At 41.4% G+C, this 25,032-nt stretch overlaps 1 protein-coding gene across 2 annotated transcripts in view; it reads left to right on the top strand.

Annotated features, from left to right (window-relative positions):
• The window catches only part of ANKDD1B (ankyrin repeat and death domain containing 1B), a 30,738-nt gene that overhangs the window by 1,518 nt on the left and 4,188 nt on the right, over positions 1–25,032 (top strand). For both annotated transcript variants that reach the window (XR_012657874.1, XM_075078258.1), the window contains exons 2-12: positions 2,460–2,563; positions 4,120–4,218; positions 7,364–7,462; positions 7,552–7,656; positions 9,414–9,512; positions 11,753–11,851; positions 13,333–13,431; positions 14,326–14,424; positions 15,992–16,090; positions 19,984–20,082; positions 22,887–22,982. Coding sequence is in view for 1 of the 2 variants with exons in the window: in XM_075078258.1 (XP_074934359.1) it covers positions 2,460–2,563; positions 4,120–4,218; positions 7,364–7,462; positions 7,552–7,656; positions 9,414–9,512; positions 11,753–11,851; positions 13,333–13,431; positions 14,326–14,424; positions 15,992–16,090; positions 19,984–20,082; positions 22,887–22,982 (1,097 nt within the window). In the remaining variant the exon portion in view is untranslated. The remainder of the gene's footprint in view (positions 1–2,459; positions 2,564–4,119; positions 4,219–7,363; positions 7,463–7,551; positions 7,657–9,413; positions 9,513–11,752; positions 11,852–13,332; positions 13,432–14,325; positions 14,425–15,991; positions 16,091–19,983; positions 20,083–22,886; positions 22,983–25,032) is intronic.

Below are 25,032 nucleotides of genomic sequence, written 5' to 3' on the forward strand. Positions count from 1 at the left end.
ATACACTGCAGACAGGGTTCTCTACAAAGAAAATCAACGGATAAAATGTCTGTCTTTAGTTAGCTCAAAAGAAAAATAGAATATAACTTCTATAGTTATAAATATAATTATATAGCTATTATATAACCTGTAGGGCAATAATCCAGACATTTTGTGTGAAGTCAAAGAAAACAACCCCAAAAAAAGACTGATAGCCACAAATAGGTAATCAATTGCTGCTGCTCCTTGAAAACAGTGTGATTGCTAGTAACGCAAGGAGTGCCAAATCCTGGAGACCCCAGTTTGGATATAAAGCTTCTATAAATCTGTAGTCAGACAGCTCTATACTCCTGTAATTTCATGCATGAAAAAATCGTTTTGCAAAAGCAGAAGAGGTTGCGCAGCAAGTCAGTGCCATGGCATGTCTGGGTTGTCTCTATTCTTAACTCCTGAATTAAGATGTATTAGGAGAGAGACATTATTAAGAAACATCATGCCCAGAGCAAAAGGTCTTCTTTTTAACAGCTTACAGCCAATTCATGACTTCTGGACAGGAGAGAAAAGATCAGCCATAAATTCTTTGTCAGAAGTACAAAAAACCTGTCCTTGCCGACGCAGATAGGGTAAAGAAACATAATTTTCTCTTGTTTCTTGAAGTCAGTACAAGTAAACTGGTGGGATTTTTCTGGAATGTCCTGAGTTGCAACAGCATTTAACTTTGCATCCTTGTGTAAGATACAAGTGTGAGTGTTCATCAGCAGTCAGTAGGAATGAATGTGGCCTGATTATAACTAATTGCAGTTAATTTGTGCCCTACGTTATGTTTCCATGTTTGCCACAAATTTGCTTTGAGCAACATATCCTGTGACCATTGGTTTACCCATGTTTGAAATCAAGGTAGCGGAAAGCTCTGCCAGGCGCTTTTTTAGGACGTAGACTATGAAAACTACAAGTGATTCATTTATTCTGCAAAAATCCCTGCTAAAGATGCTGATTTTGCTGCCAGCCGCCCCCCTTGTCACAGATGCCAGAGATTGCATTTCTATTTGCAACTGCCTTTTTTTTTCTTTCCTATTTTTTTTTTATGGCCCTATGTTGTAAAACAAGCACGTAATATTCTGTGATTTCCAGACAATTTTGGGAGGATGCTTTTGTTGTTCGAGGTGCTTTGATAAAGTCAAAGGAGAACTGGAAACAGCTTTGCAAGAGCCCGGTTTAATTTCTAGCTCATTTTGTAGAGTACAACTGTGATTATTCCCACTGAGGTAACATGTAAAATGCAATTAAGTGGATACCATACTGATTTTCTTCAGGATGCTCTGCAGTCATACTGCCTCAACCTGTATTCTCATGAGGCGTTAATGAACTTAGACATAATGCAGTAGGACGAACTTGCAAGAGAGGCCTTTAAGGACCACGTAATTACTGCAGTTTCTAGTTCAACAGAGTGCCATTCTCTTTGGTGGTATCATTGGACAAGTGGCTTTCAGGCCAAAATATTCTAGACAGAAGACATCTAAGTGACTAAATTGTTAAGTGTGATATTCTAGGAAAATAAAAGTGTTCACCAACATTTTTGCAACTGATTTAACTGCTACACTAATTTCTTCTAAGTGATTAGTTAAATGTTAAGGTAGAAACATGAGAAATATGCTGACCTCTAAGTTAGCTAAACAGGTGGTTAGACACTGGAATTTTATTTTCCAAAGTTAGTGAATATGAGGTGTCTAAATGCATGCTGTAGCTACTTTAGTTGACCCAGATGTCCATTTTTGGGGTGAGACATTAAAGGAAGGTCCCAGTTTAATAGTAAATTCCACATTGGGGCCAAAAGACATAAAAGCAACTGAGGGAACAGTGGCGTAAGATACCACTGCTGTTTAGAAAGTGAACACCTGTCCCTTCATTAGCTTGTATCTCTGATTCAATAAAGTGTAGAATTTTTTTCCCCTCTAAAATTCCTGGGGTTTTTTTTGTTGTTGTTTTTTTGCTTGTTTGGTTTTGTTGGTTTTGTTTTTTCTTCTTTTTTTAATTGGGTCATACCATTTGGTTACTGCTATACATTTTTTTTCTGTTTTGGTGGTGTGTTCTGTTTAAAAACAGAGCAACTTCTCCGAGAATAAGAAATAAATGCTGCTGTTTGTATTGTTCACTGCTGTAACTATAAAATGCTTTGGGACCCATTTAGATGGTGAGAGCTTCATAAATGAGCTCTTATTTCTGTGAGCAGTGCAAGTAATGGTAATCCATGCTGTGAAAAGTCTACCTCTATTTGCACTAAAAAGTTGAAACTAGAAACATCAGCCAGATGTCTCTAGAGGAGAAAAATGTAATCCTGGAACACTTCTGTGATGAGAAGCAAATGATTCTCATAGCATGAAATCAGGACAAATAACAGAAGGTAAGAACAGTATGATCTCTTCAGTTGGTTATGCTTATTTTTTTAATTAATACAATTTTTTTGTCATGTTTTCCCACAGTATTACCAGATGAGAGAGATTTTCAATATGCCGCTAAAATGAACAATTTGGAAGCCATGGAAAGACTGTTTAAAAAGCACGTTAATATAAATACTGTAGATACTGTGAGTATGAAGCATCTGACAGATCACGAATCCGAAATGTGACTCTTTGGGGTCCCACGGTAGAATCCCAGCATGCTAGGCCCATCAACTGTAAGGTGACGAGGCTGCGAGAGTCCCTTTAGGACCTGATTAAGAGACGTTTCACACATCCAGTATGGACAGTAGGGTTCACGCAGCATAGCTTACAGGTCTTTGCATATAGCCACTAGTCTGTGCATCGTATCGGGAGCTAAGAACTTCTGAATTGTGGTCCCTGCTCTAATATCTACTCTGTGTTCTTGCGCGACTAATTTCTTGAGTTCCCCATCTTTCAGAGTGGGAGGACTTAACCTCACAGTCACTTTGAGAATGAATTTATGCTGCTAGCATTGCAAATTTCAGTGTGAAGCGTTACTGTTTGGTTTGTATGGAACCACAGGAGCATTCTACCACATACACTGGCACCAGGCCAAGATCAGAGTTCAGATTTACTGTAGGTGGATAAAAATGTATTTCTTATGCTGACATTAACTCTAGGCCTAAAATCTGAGGATGTATCAAAATAAGTAACAAAATACAGTGTGGTGTTCCACATGAGAAGTAATTCAACAGCAATGGAGCAGTTGTGATATTAATCTGGGAGTTGTGGAGAACAGTTTGCTCTCAGTGGCTATGTATAAATCATCTACCTGTGAACATCCTATGCTACTTAATAATGGTGTGTGAAAAACTTTGCTTCCTGTGCTGTAATTTTAGACATATGCATGAATAAGTCAGCTGATCTGCATAGAAGCATAAGATATAAAATCCAAACTGACTTTTAAAAGTTAACTGGTTCAATCACTTATATATCCTTATATGGAAACTCTCAGTTATTTACGTTAAACCTAGTTATGTACACTTTAACTGGAAGCAAAACCCTTCACTGAAGTTTAATTCCATTTAACCAATCCATTTTAAATTCACACCATTAATTACTTTAATGAAAAATTAATCAGGTGTTCCTGATAAGCATTGGGCCTATTCACCTGTGTAAAATTACTCACCGTTTGCAAGGTGGAAGCTTTCATTTACCTAGTAATTACTCAGCCTGTGAAGGTGACTTAATAATGAGTGAGGGAGGAATCTTGTAATGCCTTGAAGAGATACAGCCAAAACCAAGGATACCGAAAGCAAATATAATTGCATAACTCTGGTCCTCAGCTTTTCAAATCAAACCATGTAATAAAATAGTAAACATGGATGCTTCTTGAACTGCGTGCATCTCCTCTAGACAGTATATGATTACTTAATCCTACTTTGACATTTCAGTGAATTTCAGTAAAGGGATGGTGCTGCATAGAGTAACTAAATCATTCTGGTTCTACAAGAGATCTTTAGGGTCAATACTGAAATTCTATCCAAGGGAACAAAAATGCAGATAAACACCAAGAGTGGCTGTTGGAGAAGAAATATGCAATTTTATACATGTTAACAAATAAATTTGTTAATAATCAGAGAATTCAGAAATCCTGACCACCTGCACAAGGAAAAGAACTGTATTACGGAGCTGACAACTAAAGCTTTGCTAATTTCAGCTGAAGCGCACTGCATTCCATTTTGCTGTTGCAAGAAGTCATATATCAGCAGTGGATTTTCTTCTCCATCACAAAGCTAGACTTGATATAGCGGATCAGGTAAGTTGGTTCACATGTTTTGATTCACACAGTATAGGAACACCTTAGGGGAAAAGTAAAAGTGGATATTTGCCGTATGCTCCCCATTTTGCAAAGTTTAGTGCTTGCTGTAAATGCTTCAGCTTGTTTTTAGGCTGCACGTGTTTATATGAGAAAAAAAAAAACCCAGAGGAAAAACACATTGCCCAGAGCCTTGGCCATGTTGAATACCTGAGTGAGCACAAGGGCTGTTGAAGCCACTTGTGCAACTACGCTGTCTGTGGTAGTTATGTATTAATCATTGGCCACTTTGTATGAAAGCAATTGCTAAAAGTAAAAGTTAGCTCTGGAGATTGCTAGGGGCTCAGAAAGTAACTCCTAGCGTTCTGTCCCTGCATTTTATGTGAGTAGCTTAATGCAAAACTGCCAGCTACTCTGCAGCCTCCAACACATTACAAGTTTAGCAGTGTGTGACTGATTTTGCTGGGCCAGATGGTGGTCCACAGTGTAAGATTTGGTTCAGATATTAAAACCAAATGTGTGGTATGTTATTAATAAACAGGCTATTTAAACTAGGAGTTTTCCAGGGAACTCAGTTATCAAAATAGTTTAATGACATACCTTTTTTCCCTGTTTGCTTCTTTTCTTCTTATCCACTGTATGTGTCAGTATTTAAGTTCTAAGAAAGACAAATTCCAGGTTGTGGAGGGTGGAGGGAGAAAGCTGCCTTGTTTCCACATTGTGTTGCAATGAAAATAAGATGAGAGAGGTATGTTGGTTCCAGTTACCAGTGGCTCCTGGCTTGGGCATATGTTTGCAGTGTAGGTAACCATCTCCTCGTCAGTGCTGCTTGAGTTGTTCTGAAATGTTCTCCCAAGCTGCCCTGTCAGTGAGTACCTCACATGTTGCTTTGAAGAAGCATAGCTGTCTTTCCACACCCTATCCTCTCCTAAGCAAATCTTGCACTGTTGTAAGCAACATTTCTCTTTTGTCTGGCAAGCTGAACAATGACATTGCCTGAATGAACTACTCGAAAATTAATAATCTATAGTATAAATGCTAATAGGATAGTTCTGCAAGAAGTGGACAGTTTTCTTTAAGTAATAGTGCTCTCTATAGCAACAGTTAAGAAATAGATCCCTGGATCTGCTACAGAGTACCACTGGGTATAATGTTAGTGTAATTTTATTCTACAAGTGTTGTAAGTTATTCTTTATGGCAAATTATTTTTCAGTGGCTGTCTTCCAGATTTGTTGAGGCAATAAGGTGACTCAAAACATTTTATGGGTGTTTTAGGTAGTGTGATAGGTTGCACTGAAACCAGGTTGGAGACACAGACCCTCCCCCCATGTTCATGTTCTATGAACACTCAGAAACATATTCTAATTAAGGATTACCTTTAATTATTAGCTGTCTTTAATTCTTAGATGTTGTTAATCATGTTTGTTGAAAGACCAGTGGAAGCACTCCATCAGAGCTTAAATATTGTGACATTACATACTGTATTTGTCAGAGATTCATGTATTTTCTGGCAATCAGTTTGATTGCAATTTATGAAGACACGATGACTTAATTTCCTACTGCATTGCAGTTTCTGACATACTTTCTGTATTAATAAGCATAGGGTCTTAAGCATTCTTAACACTTTTCAGTTCAAAACGTAAGCTGATTAAAAACACACAATAGTGTTAGCAGCAGATGTGTGGTGCTCCCACCTTCAGACTGGAGACTTGACATAACTCATGGAAATGGTTAAGATGTTTTTTGATTAAGTGACACATCTCTAAGAAACCAATAATACATTAACATGCTAATAAACACACCACTATTATTAGTAGTATTAATTCACAATTATATCACTCCAATTTCTGGTGATCGAGTTACAATTCTGTTGCTTATTATTGGTATTAGTGTTGATACACTATTACATTACTGCAAAGAAGTCTTATTCTATTGAACTGCAATTCTGTTGCCTCTCCTTCTGCACTTAATACCATGGTACAAGTTTATCCCTTCTTACCCACTCTACCATCCACCTTGGACCTGGTGGAGAGTCCAGCAGGAGAGTCCAAGGCGGTCCCTTCCTGTATCAGGGAGAGCTTGGGTTTGCAAGTCACCTTTACCACCATCAGCAGGAGTCCACAAGATTGTGGGCATCACCAGATCCTTCCCTTTTTTGTTCTTCAGCTGATTTTATACCTTATTTGCTTTTTTTTCTCTCCTTTTCCTGAACCTACCTTTTCTCTATCCTTGTGCCTCCTTTTCTTCTCCCAGACTCCTCCCTATTAAGCAGCCACCACACAGAATCACAAAGAGTGGCTGAGGTGGGAACCTCTGGAGATGACTCAGTCCAGCCTCCTGCTCAGAGCATGGTCATGAAAAGCTATTTATTCCTCAGTCACAGAGGAGAAACTGGGGAAGGGTTATAACTGCTGAGGAAGTGCCTTGATCCCTCTTGCTTCCTTTAGGTTCCTCCGAGTCCATCTCTTAGACCAGGTGCTTTTATGGTAGAGTACGAGTGTCTTGTGTTTACACAGCACTTAGCACAATAAGCCGTGTATACCTGGACACAGTACACACAAACTGAGGAAGAGATGTGGAAAAGTTAGAGAGATCTATGGCCAAGATGGAGACACTGGCTGGAAGTTCCTTATCTCTACTCCTTTTGGCTGTAAGAAGTTAGCAACAGGGAGGGGTTTCCCTTATAAGAGAAGAACTTTATAGAGAATTTGAGAAGGAAATAGAACCTTAAAAAGAGGGCTAACTGGAAAATCATGGTGACTTGTGGAAACACAGTCATTACATATCATCATCTGTAATGTCATCCACCACACCCAGTGCTATCTGTGTGGTTTCTGCAAAGAGGGAATACTTTCCAGGCAGTATTTAATACCCCCATCTTAAAATGGGTTCAGTCCTTCTCTGGAGATGCTAGACCTTCTGTCAAGAAGACGGGCAGCCTAGACATTTAGCTAGGTCTTGATGCATGACATTTAGCTTAATTTAAGTGAGATGAATCCTAATCACGCTACCAGGTGTTAATACTGATTTTCTAAGAGCCTACAGAGCAGAACCCACTCATACACTGAATTAATCAAAAAGATTTAAAGAAATTTGGCATGAGGTATTTTGATGGTAATTTCTGCCTTTATCATTTTATTTGAAGCATGGCTTGACAGTGATTCATCTTGCAGCTTGGACTGGAAATCTGGATATAATGCAAAAATTAGTTAAAGCAGGCGCTGATCAAAAGGCTAAGAATGAGGTTTGTTGACGACATTTTTTTGCCAACTCTAAGCATGTTTATGTTGGAAAAAACCCAGACTTGTTACAGAGCTGCTTATGATTTTTCAGGAAGGAATGAATGTACTGCACTTTGCAGCTCAGAACAACAGCGTTAAAATCGTTGATTATTTTCTCCAAGATCTTCATCTGAATGACTTGAACAGGCCTGATGAGGTACAGTATGTTTCTTTCTGTTTATTTCTTTGATGTCATGAGGCATCTGTTGTGGGCAAAACAATCTTTACCAGGGGAATTTCAATAAATTTTAACTTATTGCCAGTTATATAAACTTTTAATTACTGATTTGGGTATTGAGAAACAAGTAAGACAAACAAGCCAGACAGGCACTTAGGGAAAATACCTTTCTTCCCTCTTTGCCTGTCTCAGCTGAACGCCAGGCACCTCTCCTCCCCTGCTCCCCTTGCTTTTGCTGCATGTGATGCTCAGTCCCGTCAGCGAGGCAGTGGGAGGCAGAGGAGGTTGGGGTCTGTCCACAGTGGTTTCCTTTTTTCTCTGCTCTTTGTTTCTTACTCTTTTCCTCTGCCTCAGCAAGGGTTCTTCCATAGGCTGCAGCCACACTGTGGGTGTACCTCCTGTGTCTCCCCCTGTGCATCCTCCCCATAGCAGCGACCACCCTTTCTTAAACATGTTTTCACAGAGGTATCATGTGCTGCTTTGATGGGTTGGGTGCTGGCATGTGGTGGGTCAATTTTGTCCATTGTGGAGCCAGCTAGAAATAGCTACGACCAGCACAGGGCAGTCTCTGACATCCTCCCGTGTAGCTCACCCCTGCAGCCCCCTGCACTTACCAAAACCTGCCAGTTACAGCCAACACGGGCATATTTTGCCAACGTAGAACATAAACCTATATGCAGCCATCCTACAGAGGTGCACCAACTCTTCAGCAGTGCCGTGGCCTTATCTTCACCAGGTTTGCTGTGGTTTTATTCTTCCTTCTCACAATGTTGGGATCTTGTTTTGAGAGCTTACTTAGCTAAATAGGATATTTTGTCTTCACATGAGGAAAATTTATTCATGTAGGATCTGTCACCAAAAGAACAAAGCCCCCCTATACTTTTTTTTGAGTCTTTAGTTGTATTGACCCAATTGTGCATAATTGTGAATTCTTTCTACACCTGACAAAGCTGACAAAACAGAGTTAATTTAATGGAACAAACCTTTAGGTTTAGGCCTTGGGAAAGGAAAGGTGAAGAATAATCTTCTTTGTGTTCAGGTTATTTCTTAATTATCTATTAGGTGCTTGCATTTTTTTTTCACGGACATTTAATATAGGCCACTATCAGGTAGTGAGCCTGCCTAACCAATTAGTCACTGCCTGATCAGTAGTATGGTTTTATGTCAAGATCCCTTTCTGCAGGTGAGTTGTAAGCAGTTGGAAAAGTTTTTGTCAGTTTAACCACCACCAAAACCCCACCACAATGTACAGGACTAAATTCAGGCCTCCTGGATGAAATTTCTGAGATATGCCTGTTCTGCTCTGTGCTTGCTGAATTTAGATCAAATGTGTTACGCCACAGAAATAAATCTTGCAACTTCTTTACTGCCTGTTTCTGAGCATCCTCAGACTTTTAATGACACAGTTCGTTTGATAAATATTTTCATACTGAGAAGAATTAAGGGTTAACTATTTTGAGCACATTTGTACCTTATTACCATTACTGAACAGTTTTCAAATATTTTCTTCAGGATATGCAAGATGTATAATCTGGTTTTTTTACACTAACTAAATATTGCATCTTTTTAAATTCTTACTCCTCTTGTATATATCTACATTTTGTTAATCTGCTTAGTTGTGTGATATATAAATTTTTATGCAGAATACACACAATGTGTGCCATACGTCTAGTAAGTGGAAGCAAAGTATTTTTACTTTCAATAACACTGTATTTCTTTCAATAATTGTTTTCTAGAAAGGTAGAAAGCCATTTCTTCTGGCATCTGAAAAAGGCCATATTGACATGATAAACAATTTGATTACTCTGAAGCTGTTTACATCTGAAAAAGATAAGGTAAAGATTTGTTTTCCACAGAGGTACAGCTAAAAGCATGCTTATGAAGGATTATTTTGTTTCAGTGTAGTTACTATATAACCAAATGACATGGGTAAGCTGTGCAGATGTCATGGTGCTGGCAATGATATGTATTGGACCAACAAATATGTGTTGATGATTGGTGATATCTTGGTGATTTTTCAGTAATTAAGGGAGGACAGTGGAACTTCTGGTCTTATTGCCAGGAGACTTTTCCATATACTTTAATAATTCATGTAAAGCAGGAGTAGGACATGCTGTCTGTTGGGAGAAGCGGGAAGGTCTGGTGCTTAACATGCCAGCCGCTGTACTGGGAGATGATGTTTCCCAGTTTTTTGCTCTGCTCAGTTATGTCTGTGTGTCACTGCGAAGTCCTGCATGACTAATATTTCGAAGTTGTTTAAATACTTCAGGATGCAAATAAACACCCATGGGGATTGTGCAGAAATTCCTGCACGCTTCAGTCTGATATTGTTTTTGACACTGCATTTTAAGGTGTCCAAATAACTTTCAAACTCTGCCCTTAAATCTCCTTACTTCACTACTTGTGGAATGAGTGTGTCAGTGTTTCTCTGCATCCAAGGCATCACAAGGATCAACACATTAAAAATTGTATAACGGTCAGATACTGGATTTATAGAGCATGTATGCAAGCACCCAGGAAGGTATGCCTTTTTTTTTTTAAATTGTGGTGATACTTTAAAAACTGCAGAGCAACATGGAAGTCTGGTCTGCCAAGTAGTTTATCAGCACCAGTTAAATAGCAGTGTTGTCCCAGACATCTGGCAGGCTGAATATGTAAAGCAACAATGATGGGAGGTGAATGCTGTGATCTCACAGAGTAAGTAAGTAGGTAAGAAGCCAGGACAGCAACTCATCTCATTGGTCACTGAAAGCAATTGCACTGTAACCATCAATTAACAAACATACCTTTTCCTAAAACATATTTGGAATTTTTGCCCTTCCACCTCTACAGTGCTCTGATTAAAGAGCTGTTCTGGACCCTCATTTCCCTGAGGGTTAGGATCCTTCTCCTAATCTCCTGCTTCAGTTTGTTTCTAGCCAGTTTTATACTAGTTCTTGTGCCAGCGTTGTCTTATAGCTCAAAAGCTGCTGCTCTTCCTGATAATCATCTAGCTTGCTCTTTGTTTTCATTTGATTGCTGGTATGCTTTTTTTATCTTTCTTTCTTAGCTAGTGAGGAATTGTACTGATGGTGAAGAGGATCGAAGATTGTGACATTGGCATCAAAGCCACTACAAGATTGTATACACTTACCTATAGGTTTTGGCTGTTTATCTTTAGATCAGTGCTTTTGGGGGCTTGATGTCCCCATCCTTGTAGTGCTGTACGAAAAGCAGATTCATCACCTGGTGTGCAATTAGTCAATAATCAAACACTCAGGAAAGACATTGCTAATTTATTTCAGGGTTATACAAGCCTGGGTGCTCAGTGGTTTCCCACAAATCAGGCACACCGAAGCTGACTACCGCATTATATTTATACAATAAGTCCATACATATTCTGCCTATCTAATACATATTCATTCTCATCTACATAGGTTCTCTTGGCTCCGATTCAGATACTTCAGTGCATGCCTTCCTCTCTTCGGGGGTCTTGGTGGTGTCTACAGATGAAGTACCCTAACCCTTTTTATCTATATATGGTCACGTGTTACGCAAGGACAATTTAAGGCTATTTTCTTTTGCCAACTTTCCTTAATTTTCTTCTAAAAGGAATGCTTGTCCTTGATTAAATGGGTAATTGCTGATGGCCAAGATATCCCATCCCTAAGCTTAGGTTAAATATTAAAACACAAAACAGTGCTTGGTCAAAAAGAAAGGAGTCTAGATTAATGCTAATTAAACATATACAATACCTGTTCTTTCCAAGGGGCATCTGTTCTCTCACAGTAGGAACCAGTGCCCAGAGTTTTCTTCTGATTCATTCTTCAGGAGTTAGAATTTTAGGTCTTTTACACTGGTAATAGGCTGCAGTTCTCAGAACTTGAGACATCCAGCTAGACCAAGGTCATGTATGGAAAGGTTCCTTTTGGATTATTCTGAATCTTGGAACGTTCTGTGTGTATCTGCCTCCTTTTCCATGTATGTGAAAGAGAGAAAGACCAAAGGTTTTGTGTTTAAGTGCATGTTGTTTTTACTTAATGTTTTGACTTTATGCTGAGTTTTAAAATATCTTATTGGACATTTTAATTTCAAGGAGGGAAACACAGCATTGCATCTAGCAGCCAAAAATGGTCACAGTGAAGTTGTAGAAATTTTACTTGAACAGTGGGAGGACATAAATGACCCCAATCAGGTAAGGACACAGAAATTACTGAAGGAGATAAAGTTTGAGATTTGCAAAATCAATTAAAAACAACTTTTTAAAGGAATAAATGTTTCACTGAGTAGACTTCATTAGTTCTGCTACTTTTCTGTTTGCATCCTGTTTCATTTTTTCCCTCCAATAAATTCAGCTCCATTATCTCCTTTAGTCTCTCTTCCTCTGTCCTCTGTTCCTCAGACAATGGTCTCCCTTCTGTCTCACAAGTCCTAACTGCCAGTAGAAGGAAACAGGACCTAATCTCAACTTTGCTTCCTGTCTTCCAACATTTCCAGCCATGCGATCCCATTCCTTTTACCGTCTCTGGTTAGGCTGTTCCCTGAGTCACTTCAACATACATACTCAGCACACACCATCACAGGCACTTCAGCAAAGAGGCCTCAGATTTGTGCCTTGGTCACGTGATCTCGATTGGCCGCACAGAGTTGGCTGCAGTCACTGCCTACCCACTTTTTTTCCCAGGTTAGTGTTGGTGAGTTCAGCCAGCATACTCATAAAATGCGTATTAGCTGTGAAGGTTGTATCCCTCAGTTGATGCGCTCATGAGCTTAATTTTAAGGCTTAAAGTAGGGTGGCAGAGTGAAATGCACACTGAGTACTCAGCTCAGCATTCCTTGCTCTGGTCCTTGTGTCTTCTGCTTCTTCTGCGGGGCAGCTGGAACAAACTGGGCGAGGTAACTCACTTTCTTGTGGGCCAGCATGCCCATTGCAGAAACCTGCCATGCGGTTGACAGTCTGTTCTGCTGGCCCAGAGTGCAACATGAGTAAGGGACACTCACTCCTTCCCAAGGCCCTCCTCTTCCATAGTTAGTGACAGATTTATGGGTTGAGGGGTTCTCTCTTATCCAGCTTGTCTGTTATTTCCACCTATGCAAGCTTTGAAGCATATGACCTCCTTTGGGGTGTGAAGCCCTCATGTTTCCAAGCCTTGTATAACCACGTTGTTGCTTCTGCATACAAAGCTTGTATTGCTTGTGCCCCTGACTTGCCATGGCTGATGGTGCAACCTTCCTGTCCAGCCAGAGATGTTCTGGTCTGCTGATAAACAGTTAGAAATTCGTCAGAAATCCATGGTCTGACTAAAATCGGCACCTACAGTATGTGCTAGCATGCCTGATGTTGAATGGCAGCAATTGCTACGCACCATCTTTGTTTCTGTGGCTGCTGCTAGTCATCTTCTTGGAAAGAGTTTGATTAATATTTATGAAGTAGTTGTCTGTATTGTAAACCTTGCCATACATCTGTCAACATAAATGTCATCCATTGCTTAAGTGTTGGTGAGTTGCCATTTCATTTTAAGTGTTAATTTAGGAGCATTCAGGTTATGTTCTCTTGTGACGATCTCCCCTTTTCTGTTGAGCTGGATGAGTCTGACTGAGCTAGCCTGTTTTGTGTCACAGTCTTACAGTCATGTGGCTTAAATTGGAACAGACATTTTCTCTCTGTTGGTCTAGAACGGAGAAACTCCATTTTACTTGTCTGTTGAAGGAGGTCATGAAAAATGTGCTGAACTCTTACTGGAAGCAGGGAGTGACATCAACATTTTAACTCAAGTACGTACACAGTATCCTTCCAGCACACATGTACTGGGACATCCTGGGCTGTGGGAAGGACCTTATGTTCTCTTTGCTCTGCGTGCTAACAGTATATTTGCACTGCTTATTTTTATGAAATTGTTAAAAAAAAAAAGAATTGTGAATGTGGAGAGTGCTAACAGAAAAAAAAACTGATAAGGAAGAAATATAGCATAGATTTATTTGACAGAATTCTGTGGTGGAGCTTTCTTATTTACTGTATGTCCAATAGTAAAACATACGGTTAGGAAACAACCAACTAGGGTAATTGAAAATCCTCCTTTTGGCAGCATGTATGACTGAACTGATGACAAACCTGTTCTCCACATGTGGTTCCTGGACTCCAGTCCAGCTGACATCTGTTGAATGGCCTTGGCTTGCCTGCTGTGAGAAGTTTATGATTCCAGCAGACTGAGACCTTGTTTGTTTTAGCAGAATTATGAAGTGAAAACTTTCTATTGATTTATTTTTAAAAGTTTGTTACTGTGACTGTACTTGCTTTTTAAAAGTCAAACTGAACTAACAGACTAGATGACGTGTTGGTATTGTTGTTGTCCATGGTGCAGGATAGCTGACAATGCTGATTTATGTCTGTCTTAAGAGAGATTGAAAAGCACTACAGAATATATATTAAAAACGGTGGTTTTAGCATGCTTATCGAGAGACAGTAAAAATGGGAAGTTCAGCATTTACAAAAGCACATCATGCTAACTGCTGATCCACTTCTTTTTATATCATTTTATCAAAGAGAGGTTTTTCTGGGGGGGAGGGGGTAATAACACAATGAAAGATTATCTTGTGATAATACTCTCTTTAGTACTGTTTTTCCAGCAACAAAAATTAAGTTTTTGCTGTCTATACCATTACTTTCAGAACAATAGCAGCGCTTTGCAGATTGCAATTCAGAATGGACATCTATCCTTGGTTACTTTTCTTATTGATAAGAATATTGACCTGGTTCCTAAACCTGAGGTGAGTGTATATCAGTATAACTTTTCTGCTTGTGTTCAGCATGTCCCGTCTTTTATGGCCTTTCTTAGGAATTCAGACAGCTGAATGAGATAGACTAGTTCCTTTATTTTTTTACTGTACATGTTATTAAATGCTTTATGGATGTTGGTTAGCAATATGCCAAAGGCAAGGTCCTGTTGCACAAACCCAGTGTGTGCCTGGGCAGACTGGTGCGGTGCAGTGTGGAGGTGGCCACGCTAAGCCAAGGACCAGGCATTAGGAGAAGATGAGTAAAGTGCCTTGCTTGAACTAAGGAGCAGTAATGCTGGCCTCCATGTGTGCCACAGGCAGAGTTAGCACTTGTAACTGATTTTGAATAAAGGTAAATAAAAAGTAAATGAACGCTTCAGTGCTTTTACCCTCTGCACTCAAAACCTATGCCTTCAAAATCTGCACGCCACCATTCCTTGGGGTTTAAAAAGAAAGAAGTGTTCCTAATATTAAAATCCTGTCTCAATTTAGATATTACAATTTTTGTTACATCTGAGATTTTCTGTAAATCGGAAATCGTTTTCCGCTTCTACAGTACAGGATGAAAACAGAATCTGGGACTCGTGACTTATCTGCCATGGTCACTGGCCTGTTGCATAATGTTATCAAGGAAGAACAATTTATGATGTGCTTGAAATGACTTACGTTAAAGATCAGGCAGTTGTGCTGCTTGTTCTCATTGGCTTTCTGTGGCAGAAATAACTCATAAAATTGTAACTTACGTTTTGCAAACATTTCCATGCAGTGTTGTGTAAAAACTAGCTTTATTTTTCTGGAGGCCTGAAGAAATTGCTGTTTATAAAGACACCGATGAACGGGTGTCTGGCACCCGTGAATGGCACTGGTATGGAGTTGGTTTTTAGCTGTATTCAACAGCAAACTGATGAGTCACAGGTTCAGCATGCAAAATGATCTCGCCAATCTAATGGTTGGATCGTGACTGATGTTGGATTTGTGCTCCAGTTATTTTAATGAATAATCACTCAAATAAAAACCCCTTAAATTCTTTCTAGCTGTAATTTGCTTTTCATAAATATGACAGGAAGTCAGTTTAGTATGCAGGATATTTACAGCAGCGATATGTGACAAGAGTTTATTCCTAGAAAGTAGATTTTGACAGCTGTATTCTGTCTCCAGTGTGTCCAACTAAGGGCAAACCCAGTTTTCTGAAGGAACAGAAACATTGCCCAAAGCTTTCTATTGTCAACGAAAGGTAGCAGCACATCCTGGGTACTAATGTGTAAGAGGAGCACCTTGCTGCATTCCTAAGTGGTGACACACTGAAACGCACCCAGTGCACTCAACATTTCCAGGTTTCTCAGCTGTATTTGTTTGCCTGCTGCTGTAGGTGTTGCAGGAGCAGGCTGCCATCTCTGGCATAACTCTGCATCTCGAGGTGTGTTTTCTGCAGTCTCAAACCTCCGCTAGAGCATATCACCTTTGCAAGGGACAGATTTTAACAAGAACCACTTTCTTGTCTGAATGAACTTCTAATGAATGTACTGAAGTATAATAGCTTATTATTTTCCCTCCACAGCAGCAGAATTCCCCTCTCCATTTAGCAGTCATCAATAATCATCTACTGGTAGTAAAAAGCCTCTTGGATGCTGATCATGACATAAACTCCTTAAATCACGTAAGAAAAACTGGGAATTAACATAACTTTACGGGAAAAGAGGAGATCATGTGGATTTTGCTTGAAATAATTTCTTTTTCCTCATGAGCTCAGGGTGCAAAAAATAGGAAGGAAGAGGCAGTTCTCTCCTTATCTTTTCACGTGTGTGCATATGTATTAGTCACTGGTACATGCTGTGCTAGTATTGTTTGCGCAAGATAAAGATAGCAAAATGCTGTATACTCAGAAAAATATTTGGATTGATTTATTGCTTGAGTGTTAACAATTCATGCTTAATGAACGACAGAAATGTCTCAACAGTATGGATCTCAGAGGGGAACCCAGTGCAGAGTGTCAGCCGGCTGGGATGGAGTTAATTCTTTTCATCGCAGCCCATAGCGTATGATGTTCTAGATCTGCGACCAGTCGGTGCTGGTAAGGCAACAGTGTTTCCTCTGTTGCTGAACAGTGTTTGCACAGCACTGAGCCCTTCGCTCTTTCACACGCTGCCCCTGCAGTGAATAGGCTGGGGGTGTGCAGGGGCTGGCAGGGGACACAACCAAGCAGATGACCCGAACTGACCAAAGTGATGTTCTACACCATACAACATCACAGTGAGTGAGGTCACATCGCACAGACAGATGAGGTTACAGGGCTCTGTGGCACGATTGGTTAGCGCGTTCGGCTGTTAACTGAAAGGTTGGTGATTCAAGCCCACGCAGGGATGCCAGCATCTGTTTTTCATACCTTTACCAGGATTGTTTGGCCTCTGCTTGGTGCTGGTGGTCTTTGGAGGCCTGGTTGGTTGTTGGCCAGCTCACTGTAGCCCACCTTCACCAACCGTAATCCCCTCAGGTACTGGATACCCTCCTCTGTGGGAGGCCACTTGTTGCTGAATGTGATGCTGACGTATTTACTTTGGTGCTGGCTTTCTTGATCCCTTTTTCGCTGTACAAAGCATGACCATTTTCAGCCTCTGCTGTGTCATGTATCACTTTGTTTTGCTTTTCCTGGGAGAGCCGAATCTGGTATTTTTGGGCCCTGTGCTGCTGCTATCTGGGTACTCGGAACACCACCTCATGGTGAAAACCAGCAATTACACCTTTCCCCTTTTTGCCTTGGAGAGATGCTTTGTGGAGAGATGAATGAATAGCACCTACCCCTTCTCCAGGATGTGTCTTTACTGCCTTCTTGTCATGGCCTCTCAGTTCATTGAATATCCTTGTATAATCAGACTGTTCATACTAGTGTGTTTTGTGAGCCTGATTTTGATTATTGTTCATAATATTAAACAACTGATTGGGAATGCCATGCAGGAATGTGCCTGGAGGTGGCCCATTCCTGGATGGCAGGGTGTGTGGGAGGAGTTGGGCAGGTGACTGGGGCTGTTACTGCCTCCACTAGCTTGTGATTTCACACTTGAACAGGCATGTAGTCCCAGGTAGCTGGTATGCCATTTGAAGGAGGGCAGCCTTGCCTGCCCTGATGAAACACAGTGATTTCTAATGCTGTGTTGGGGCCTGGCCCATGCCTACCAAGTTGCCACCCAGTGCCCTCAGAAGAGGAGGAGAGATTCCTGATCAAGGAGCACACAAAGGGACACTGAGATTGTCTCCTGTTCTGAAGCCACCCATATGGACGCTGAAGAGGTCACTTAATGTGAGAGCACATACAGTAGGTTAACCAGAGACCCAACCCTCAAGTATTAAAAATTTCTTCTGTAGTCAGGAAAAAATGGTGGAAACAGAGGTCAACTCAGTTGGTAAGAGAAGCAGCAGCCCCGGCTGAGGGGCAGAAGGGGGAAGAATCAGAAGAGGCAGCCTGAGCTGCAGCAGGATGGGAGAAGGAAGAGACAGGAATGACAAAAGAGGGGAAATCTACTTGGTCCCAATCCCTGAATGACCTGCGAGCTAGGCAGCAAGTATTCATCCATCAGCAAAGTGAGTGCTTTGCTGCTTGATTGCTCCAGTGCTGGGAAGGTAGGGAAGCCTAGCATCTGGGGACTGTCACTAGGGACTATGGGATTGACAAAGGGATCAGAAAAGAGGGAGCCACCTGCAAGACTCAGGAGGTAGCTCTTAGCAAGCATGAAGGCAAGGTGGGTCTTCAAAGAAGATACTGTAAACCAGCAAGACAAGTGGTCTACCACAGAAGGTATCCAGTATCTGATGGATTAAGTGGTGGTGGAGGTGGTCTACAGCAACCTGGCCAACAACTGGGCTTCCAGAGATTCGGATGACATCCAGTGCTCATGGTCCATGTGGCAGAATTTTCTAAGGAGCTCATGGATGTTGTACACCGGCACCCTGGCCGTAGTGGACTGGGTGGACATTGAGACACCAACTCTGTATAGACTGGTCTTCCAGCTGTGGTGCTTCAAAGAGAATCTTTCTTCCCCCTACCTACTGACCCTACATCTCAGCTGTCGAGACTGTCCCTTCAGTCTGTTGAGTCCCATGTTGGGCACTGTGGCTCTGTGTTGGGGAAACGCATGTGGGTCTCCCGCGTGACAGGTGGGGATGATCCCCATGATAGTGACAAGGACTGGTCTTTGAGAAATCTGTAGTTCATCCCTCCCTGTTGATCATTTTATTGCTAAAGATTAATTTATACACATTTTTGTGGGAGGCTGAGGCTGTCTTTTCGGCTGGAGTCAAAATAAATATGATGATAAGCTCTTCTGTCATGTAAATAGATAATTTTGTAAACTTCTTGAGCACATCTTTTAGCAACGTTTCATGCTTTGTCTCTAGCATATCTGAGATTATATAAAAAAGCTACATGCTTATCTCTAAATTACTGCAGGAAAGAAAGTAGGAATATTGTTGGAGGAAATTCTGGAGGTTATGTGATCATAGCGTATATTCCCAAAAGAGCTAATGAGAGACTCTAAAGTGGAACCCTGAGGCTGGTGTGTCTTGGTGGTTGACCCTGCAACCTGTAAGTTCAGATCTAAAGGCAAAAAAGGTTTTCTAACCAGACCTACAGAATGTAGCTGTGCTACATTAGAGAAGCATAGGCACAAAACTTTCAACTGAAAAGGATGCTATGTCACATGAAACACACTAAGGGTCACATCCAGATATGCAGCATTTCCACAAATGACAGCATATCTTATTTGCCACTGCATTACACCCATAGACATCTGGAATTTCTTTTTTTAATATTCCGTAGAAGGATAAATAAATAGGTTTTATTAGGGTACATGCAGCTGTCTAAAGACTACACAACCTTCATTTGAGACCCAAAGATTAGACTTGAGGATGAATGCCTCTTTTAGCTATACTTCTTGTAAATGGTTTGGGTTTGTTTGGGGTTTTTTTTTGCGGGGTGGGGTGGTTGGGTTTTTTTTTAATCCTTTTTATTGTTTGTGTGTGTGTGTTTGTGTGTGGGTTAAGGCTCAGTGAATACATTATGGAGCAGGTAGCCTTCTGTTCTGCCTTCCACGCCGTATCATTGTTTTGGGCAGGGCTGCCTAACAAAAAATGTTGTGGGCTGTGACACAATGTACTGTTGAAAATTATGGATGTCCAGTTGTCTTTTGCATGAATTTCATTAGGGAAAAGGTTACTTGAGAGGATAGTATGGGTGGGGGCTGGCAGTCTGTCCAAAACACCTTGTTTTAACAGGGAAGAGAGAGGGCTCATTAGGTACATTAAAGGAGCATGACAGCAACTTTCTCCTGAGCCAGCTGGAACTCCTGTCTGGTTTTCCTGCAGAGATCCCAGATGCTCTGTTGTTTGCATGAAACAAAACTGGCAGGTAGATCACTCAAAAGTTAAATGCTTTCATTCTGTTCGGTGTTTTCTAGCCAAGGCCATCTCTTGTTGTGAATCTTTAGATTCAGATTGTGAGTGCTCTGCTTTTAAGGGGGAGTTTGGCTTATTGTATTTATTTGGTGTCATTAATTCCAGAGGCAGGAAACCCCTCTACATCTGGCAGCCGATCTTGGCAATGTGGAGCTGGTGGAGGTGCTGCTGAAGGCAGGCTGCGATCTCAAGACCATGGATAAGGTAAATTGCATTCCTCGCACTTGCATGGATTATGTGATTTCTTCTTCTTCTTTATAACTTTCTTCCCAGAGATGCAGGAACCACTTGTTTCCAGTCATCTTTCCTAAGTAAAGCTGACTGTTAGTTGTTACAGAGGAAGTCTCCTTTAAATGTTGATGTATCTGCAGCCTGCAGAGATCTGAAATGGTTTTAGTGAAGAGCTGGTTTTGAGTTCAGATGTTACAAAAGCCAGTGGAGTGAAAATATAAAACTTCCAAGCTCTGTATTTTGAAGGGCAAACCCCACTGCCAGAGACCTCTGATGGAAAAAAGGACCAGGCTTACAGAGTGGAAAACAGCCTGTGGCTGTTGTAATTGTGCACCTGCAGCCAGGTTCATTGCCAGAAGAGGCACAGGTATTGCCAGCTTCACTAATTGCAGTGATGGTGAGTTTGCCCTCTAGCACTCTGGACCAGATGGAAATGGTAGTGCCATGTCCCAGATCCATTCAAGTGCTTAGTCCCTGTTGCTGATGTTCAGCCTGGAAAGACTGAGGCAAAAATGGCAATGGCTGGAAGAAGTACCAGAGCAAAGAGTCTCTGGGGAAGTGCTTTTAAAAGGTCAGAGTACCAAATCCAGTTTTTACAAATTTTGCTAAATCACTGCAAGATTGTGCCTGCCCTTTTTATACTGTTACCACTACATTAATTTTCTGTATGACTGAATTGACAGGCTTCTTGCTTACCATAAGCAAAAGCTAGTTCTTCAGTTATTTAAAGAAGTAATTTTTCAGCATAAAACTGTCACGATTGGGAGTAAAGCTTTATGGAACCAGGATCATCTCCTTTTCCCTAGCCTGTGAGGCTCGGGGATCTGAGTGTGGGCGACACAGTTGATGTGTTTTGGGAGGCTGAGGTAAGATGCTGCATTGCAGTCAAGCCTTCCCCATTTGGAGTCATGCCTACACTAGTTAGACAGCTGCAGTTCTCTTGCGGGCTAACTCCGAATGAAGTCTTGTCCAGTTCAGACAGTGCTGTAGCTGTTGGAAAATTGTCTGTATCTATTTGTATTCCAAGGGCAAACACAGAAAATTACTTCTTATTGCCTGTTTTGACCTTCAGAACCTGCAAGCCTTTGGGCTGGATAGTGCCCTGGTGCTACGCAGTGTTGACTGAGTTCAGGGCGTTATGAGAATATGGCTCTGAGCCAGCACAAGTTCTGTCACCTTTCTGCATTGGTTTTATTTCCTTGAGTACCTTTTCCCTTGTCTGTTTGCTGGATAACCTCTGAGGCCATGCCACCACTGGGAACATTTGCAAGTACAGCCCTCTTTGAACTGAATTGATGCTGAGATGCCAAAAATGTTCCTGTCCTTCCTTACTGAAGAGTAGGCAGGAAAAGGGGGAGCCTGCTTTGACTGCACAGTGTTTTCCTGGCCTCTGTCCCCTGGCAGCAAAGGTGCTCAGTCTCTGGAGCTTGTCATATATCTGCATGTGTTGCAACCTGTTACAGCTCAGGAAATGCTCTCTCGGGAGCTCTTCCATCCTCCCATCTGCAGGTATAATTGTGGTTGGTTGTGATTGATAGTGCAGAGCGCGCTCCCTGTGTGCAAGACTGCCATGCTGTGTGTTACATGCAGGATGCCAGCAGTGCCTGCGCTAGCACAGCAGGCCAGAAACACCCCCTTTTCCATCCCTCCACCTCCCTGCGAAATGCAGACACCTTTACAGAGGTGGGACCCAAGGAGCTCTTGTGGTCTCTGGACTCTTCACATATAAAGTATGTCTAAGTTATAATGATTTTATGAAATGTAAATGCCTTGGCTTACAATGCGATGCTTTTCTGAAAACCAGCTAATTAGTATTATCTTGAGCAGAGCAAGGAGCTAGAACTCAAAAGGTATGTTATTAGGAAACCTTATAATAGCTGGAGAGTTGAAATGCCTTATAATTTAATTACTGAACCTTCTAATTAAGAGGTTGGCTTCTTTTAGGTCTAATTTTCTAGAATGCCTAGCACTTAATATATGGAGAATACCCTGAATATTTAAATCTGAGGCAGCTCCACTCAGTGCAAATCTGCTGAAAATAGAAGATTGCAGAGAGAACTAGACAGTTGCAGAGAGAACCCTGTAGAGCCACTGAGATGCCTTTATATCAAAGTGCTGATAGTGGAGATGGGTTCAGACAGACTGAGCAGTCCTCTGCAGCTGGAATTAAACGAATGGCTTTTAATTCCTGTGACTGCCTGTACTACCCGTGAAACATCACCTTCAGTTGCGCTCACTTCAGTTGTCATGAGAAAGTCATTCGCACACCCTTTTTCATTCTGTGAGCCAGCTTCTCTTACCATCCAAAACAAAACACAGGTTTGCCCTTAAAGTGGGAGGTCTCCAACTTTGCCAGCCTATCCATCTGAAATGCCAGTTTAACCATAACATGAAAGTGAAACCGTATTTGTGGTAGTTTTCAGCTTGTGGATGCCTGGGCTTGTGTGAACTTGGAAGCAGTGACTGGAGAGCACAAGCTGGTATGAAGTACACAGCAGCCTGAGTGCAGGAGGTTTCCGAAAGCAGCTGTACCTCGCCAGAAATTCTTTAGGGGGGGAGTTCAGTGTGGGAAAAAATTGACCACCTCTGGGCTGAGGTGATACAGCTCATGCAAAGCATAAAACTTTAATTGCAGCTACCCTGAAGCCATAAAATTGTAGTAGTAAGTTTTCTTGAAAAAAAGGGATGAGGGTCTGTAAACAAAGCTGCCGTGTTTCTTCTATGATATACTTATCCATGTATGAGATAATGTTCTGATTCACTATCTCTGCTTTCAGCATGGAAAAACTGCTCTAGCTGTGGCATCGAGGAGCAATCATGCCCTCATTGTAGATATGATCATTAAAGCAGAAAGGTATTATGCCATGAAACAGGTAAGAGACATCTTTCATTACACTGAGGAGAACTATAAGGGAAAAGCAGATTCTGGCCTTGAAGAGCCTTTCACCTGAGGTGGTTCCTTTTGGCAGGCTGCAAGACTGGCCTTGATAAATTGAGGTTAGGATTGGGAATGGGAAGGTCTCCACCCCATCCAGGTTTTATTCCTGACTAGATGTAAAATTTTAGGCAGATCTCATTGTTTTCCCACATCATACTCAACACACAGAGATAAAGAGGAGGAGAGAGATTCTGACTCAAATTCAGACTGTGCCATCAGCATCAGGGTTGGGATGACCTGAATACATGTTGATCCCTGTGTCCTTTGGTACAGCAAAATCCATGGTGCAAAAATGGAGTGCAGGTGTCTGTCACTCCTTTGCTAGCAAGGACTCAGCACAGGCAACAAATGTGAAGGACACAGCTTAGATTGACCTCAGATTGCCTGGATATCTAACCTTCTCTCCCTAGTTGTTATGTAACTGGAGACTGCTTAGTGGTGGCCCTTCCAAAAGGGCTGAGTGTCAGATGTCTTGTCAGATGGCAATTATTTCGGCCTGTGTTGACTATCCCAAGTCACTTATGAATCTATACACACTCCATAGACAGTGTCTGAACAAGAAAAGCTGAACTTAGTACCTCTTAAAATCAAAGGAGTATTTGGAGCTGGGCTGCTGGTGAGGCCCACTCTAGAGGCGTGCCTTGAAATTCAGATTCAGCCCAAATGAGTCTTGAAAATTCAGGACGTGTCATGGCACAGGGTCTTAACTGGGACCATTTAGAATTCTGAGAAAGTTTATTTATTCTGTCAATGACAGCTGTAGCCACGAAGAAACTGCTATACCTACACACGTGATGAAAGGGAGGTATTTCACAGGATGGTGAATGGTCATTTTAGGCCATATTAATGCTCCACAAATCAGTCTTGTATTGGCTTGCTCAGTTTTTCTTGTCCGGAGCAACAGGATTATGGGGGCTCGCTGAGAATTGATTACATTTGCTGGGTTTTGACACAATACAGTTTAAAATCCCCAAGCTCTCTCAAACACAGTTTTTTCACAGACTGGTCCTAGTGAGGCAGTAAAAGACATCTCTTGTAGCATCCACTGTAAGACCTGCAAGATGCTAACACAATTTATTTCTGTAAGCAAGTAATTCTGTGAGCACCTGAGCTAGCAAACCAGGGCAAGAAGACTGGCAAGAGGAATTCACTTGACTGCCAGCTCTCATGCTCTCATTGCTGAGCTGCCACACAAAGCTGTAACTTCATTCTCATTCCTGCGGCCTGCTAGGGAGTGTTCGTTTTACAAGGTTAGCCGAGTCCCTCCCAGGACGGTATAAGCATACTGATCCTGAGTGCAGGCATGTGAGTTACCCTTTCTTCCGCCACCACACTCCAGCCCTGTGTGTGCAAATCTGTGACACTTAACGTTGCAGGGCATTGTGCTGGTAAATCACAGTTCTAGATTAATTATTACGAAAAACACCTCCACAAACTCCCTGTTTTGTGCATATTTGATTTGCACCAGTTCAGCTGGAGTTGTCAGGTACGTTATTGTTTCTTTTGGCTTAAACGGGAATTAGAAGTGAAGTTGTCTGCTGCCAGAGAAGTCATGAGAAGTCTGACAGCAGCGAGCCTGTCATGCTCCTAACTTCTTGGCATTGTTTCCTAAACCGCCTGAGGAGAAGAAAAGATGTTTAAGCAGATGGTTTTCTGTAACATCTCCACAGATGTTGGGAAATAGAAGCACAAGTGTTTGTATCCCATTACCTGAAGCTAAGAGCACAGACTCTGGGAGCAACTTGGATCTTACAGTTATGCAACATGACATCGTTTATATGGTGTTACCATATAGGAAGCTACAGCATTTTGAACCCTTGTTGAAAGAACTGTCTTTTTGTTACATTGAGCTGACTTATCATCTGTGACAAGGCATTAGTTACAAAAGGAAATGGCACGTTCCTGTGAGGAAGTGCACAATACTGATGTGAGAGTGTCTTTCTCTCCACCATTTGCCGTTTTTTCTATTTACTGCTTCTTGAGGG

Source organism: Phalacrocorax aristotelis, chromosome Z, assembly GCF_949628215.1.
Source record: "Phalacrocorax aristotelis chromosome Z, bGulAri2.1, whole genome shotgun sequence".
Classification (NCBI taxonomy): Eukaryota; Metazoa; Chordata; class Aves; order Suliformes; family Phalacrocoracidae; genus Phalacrocorax; species Phalacrocorax aristotelis.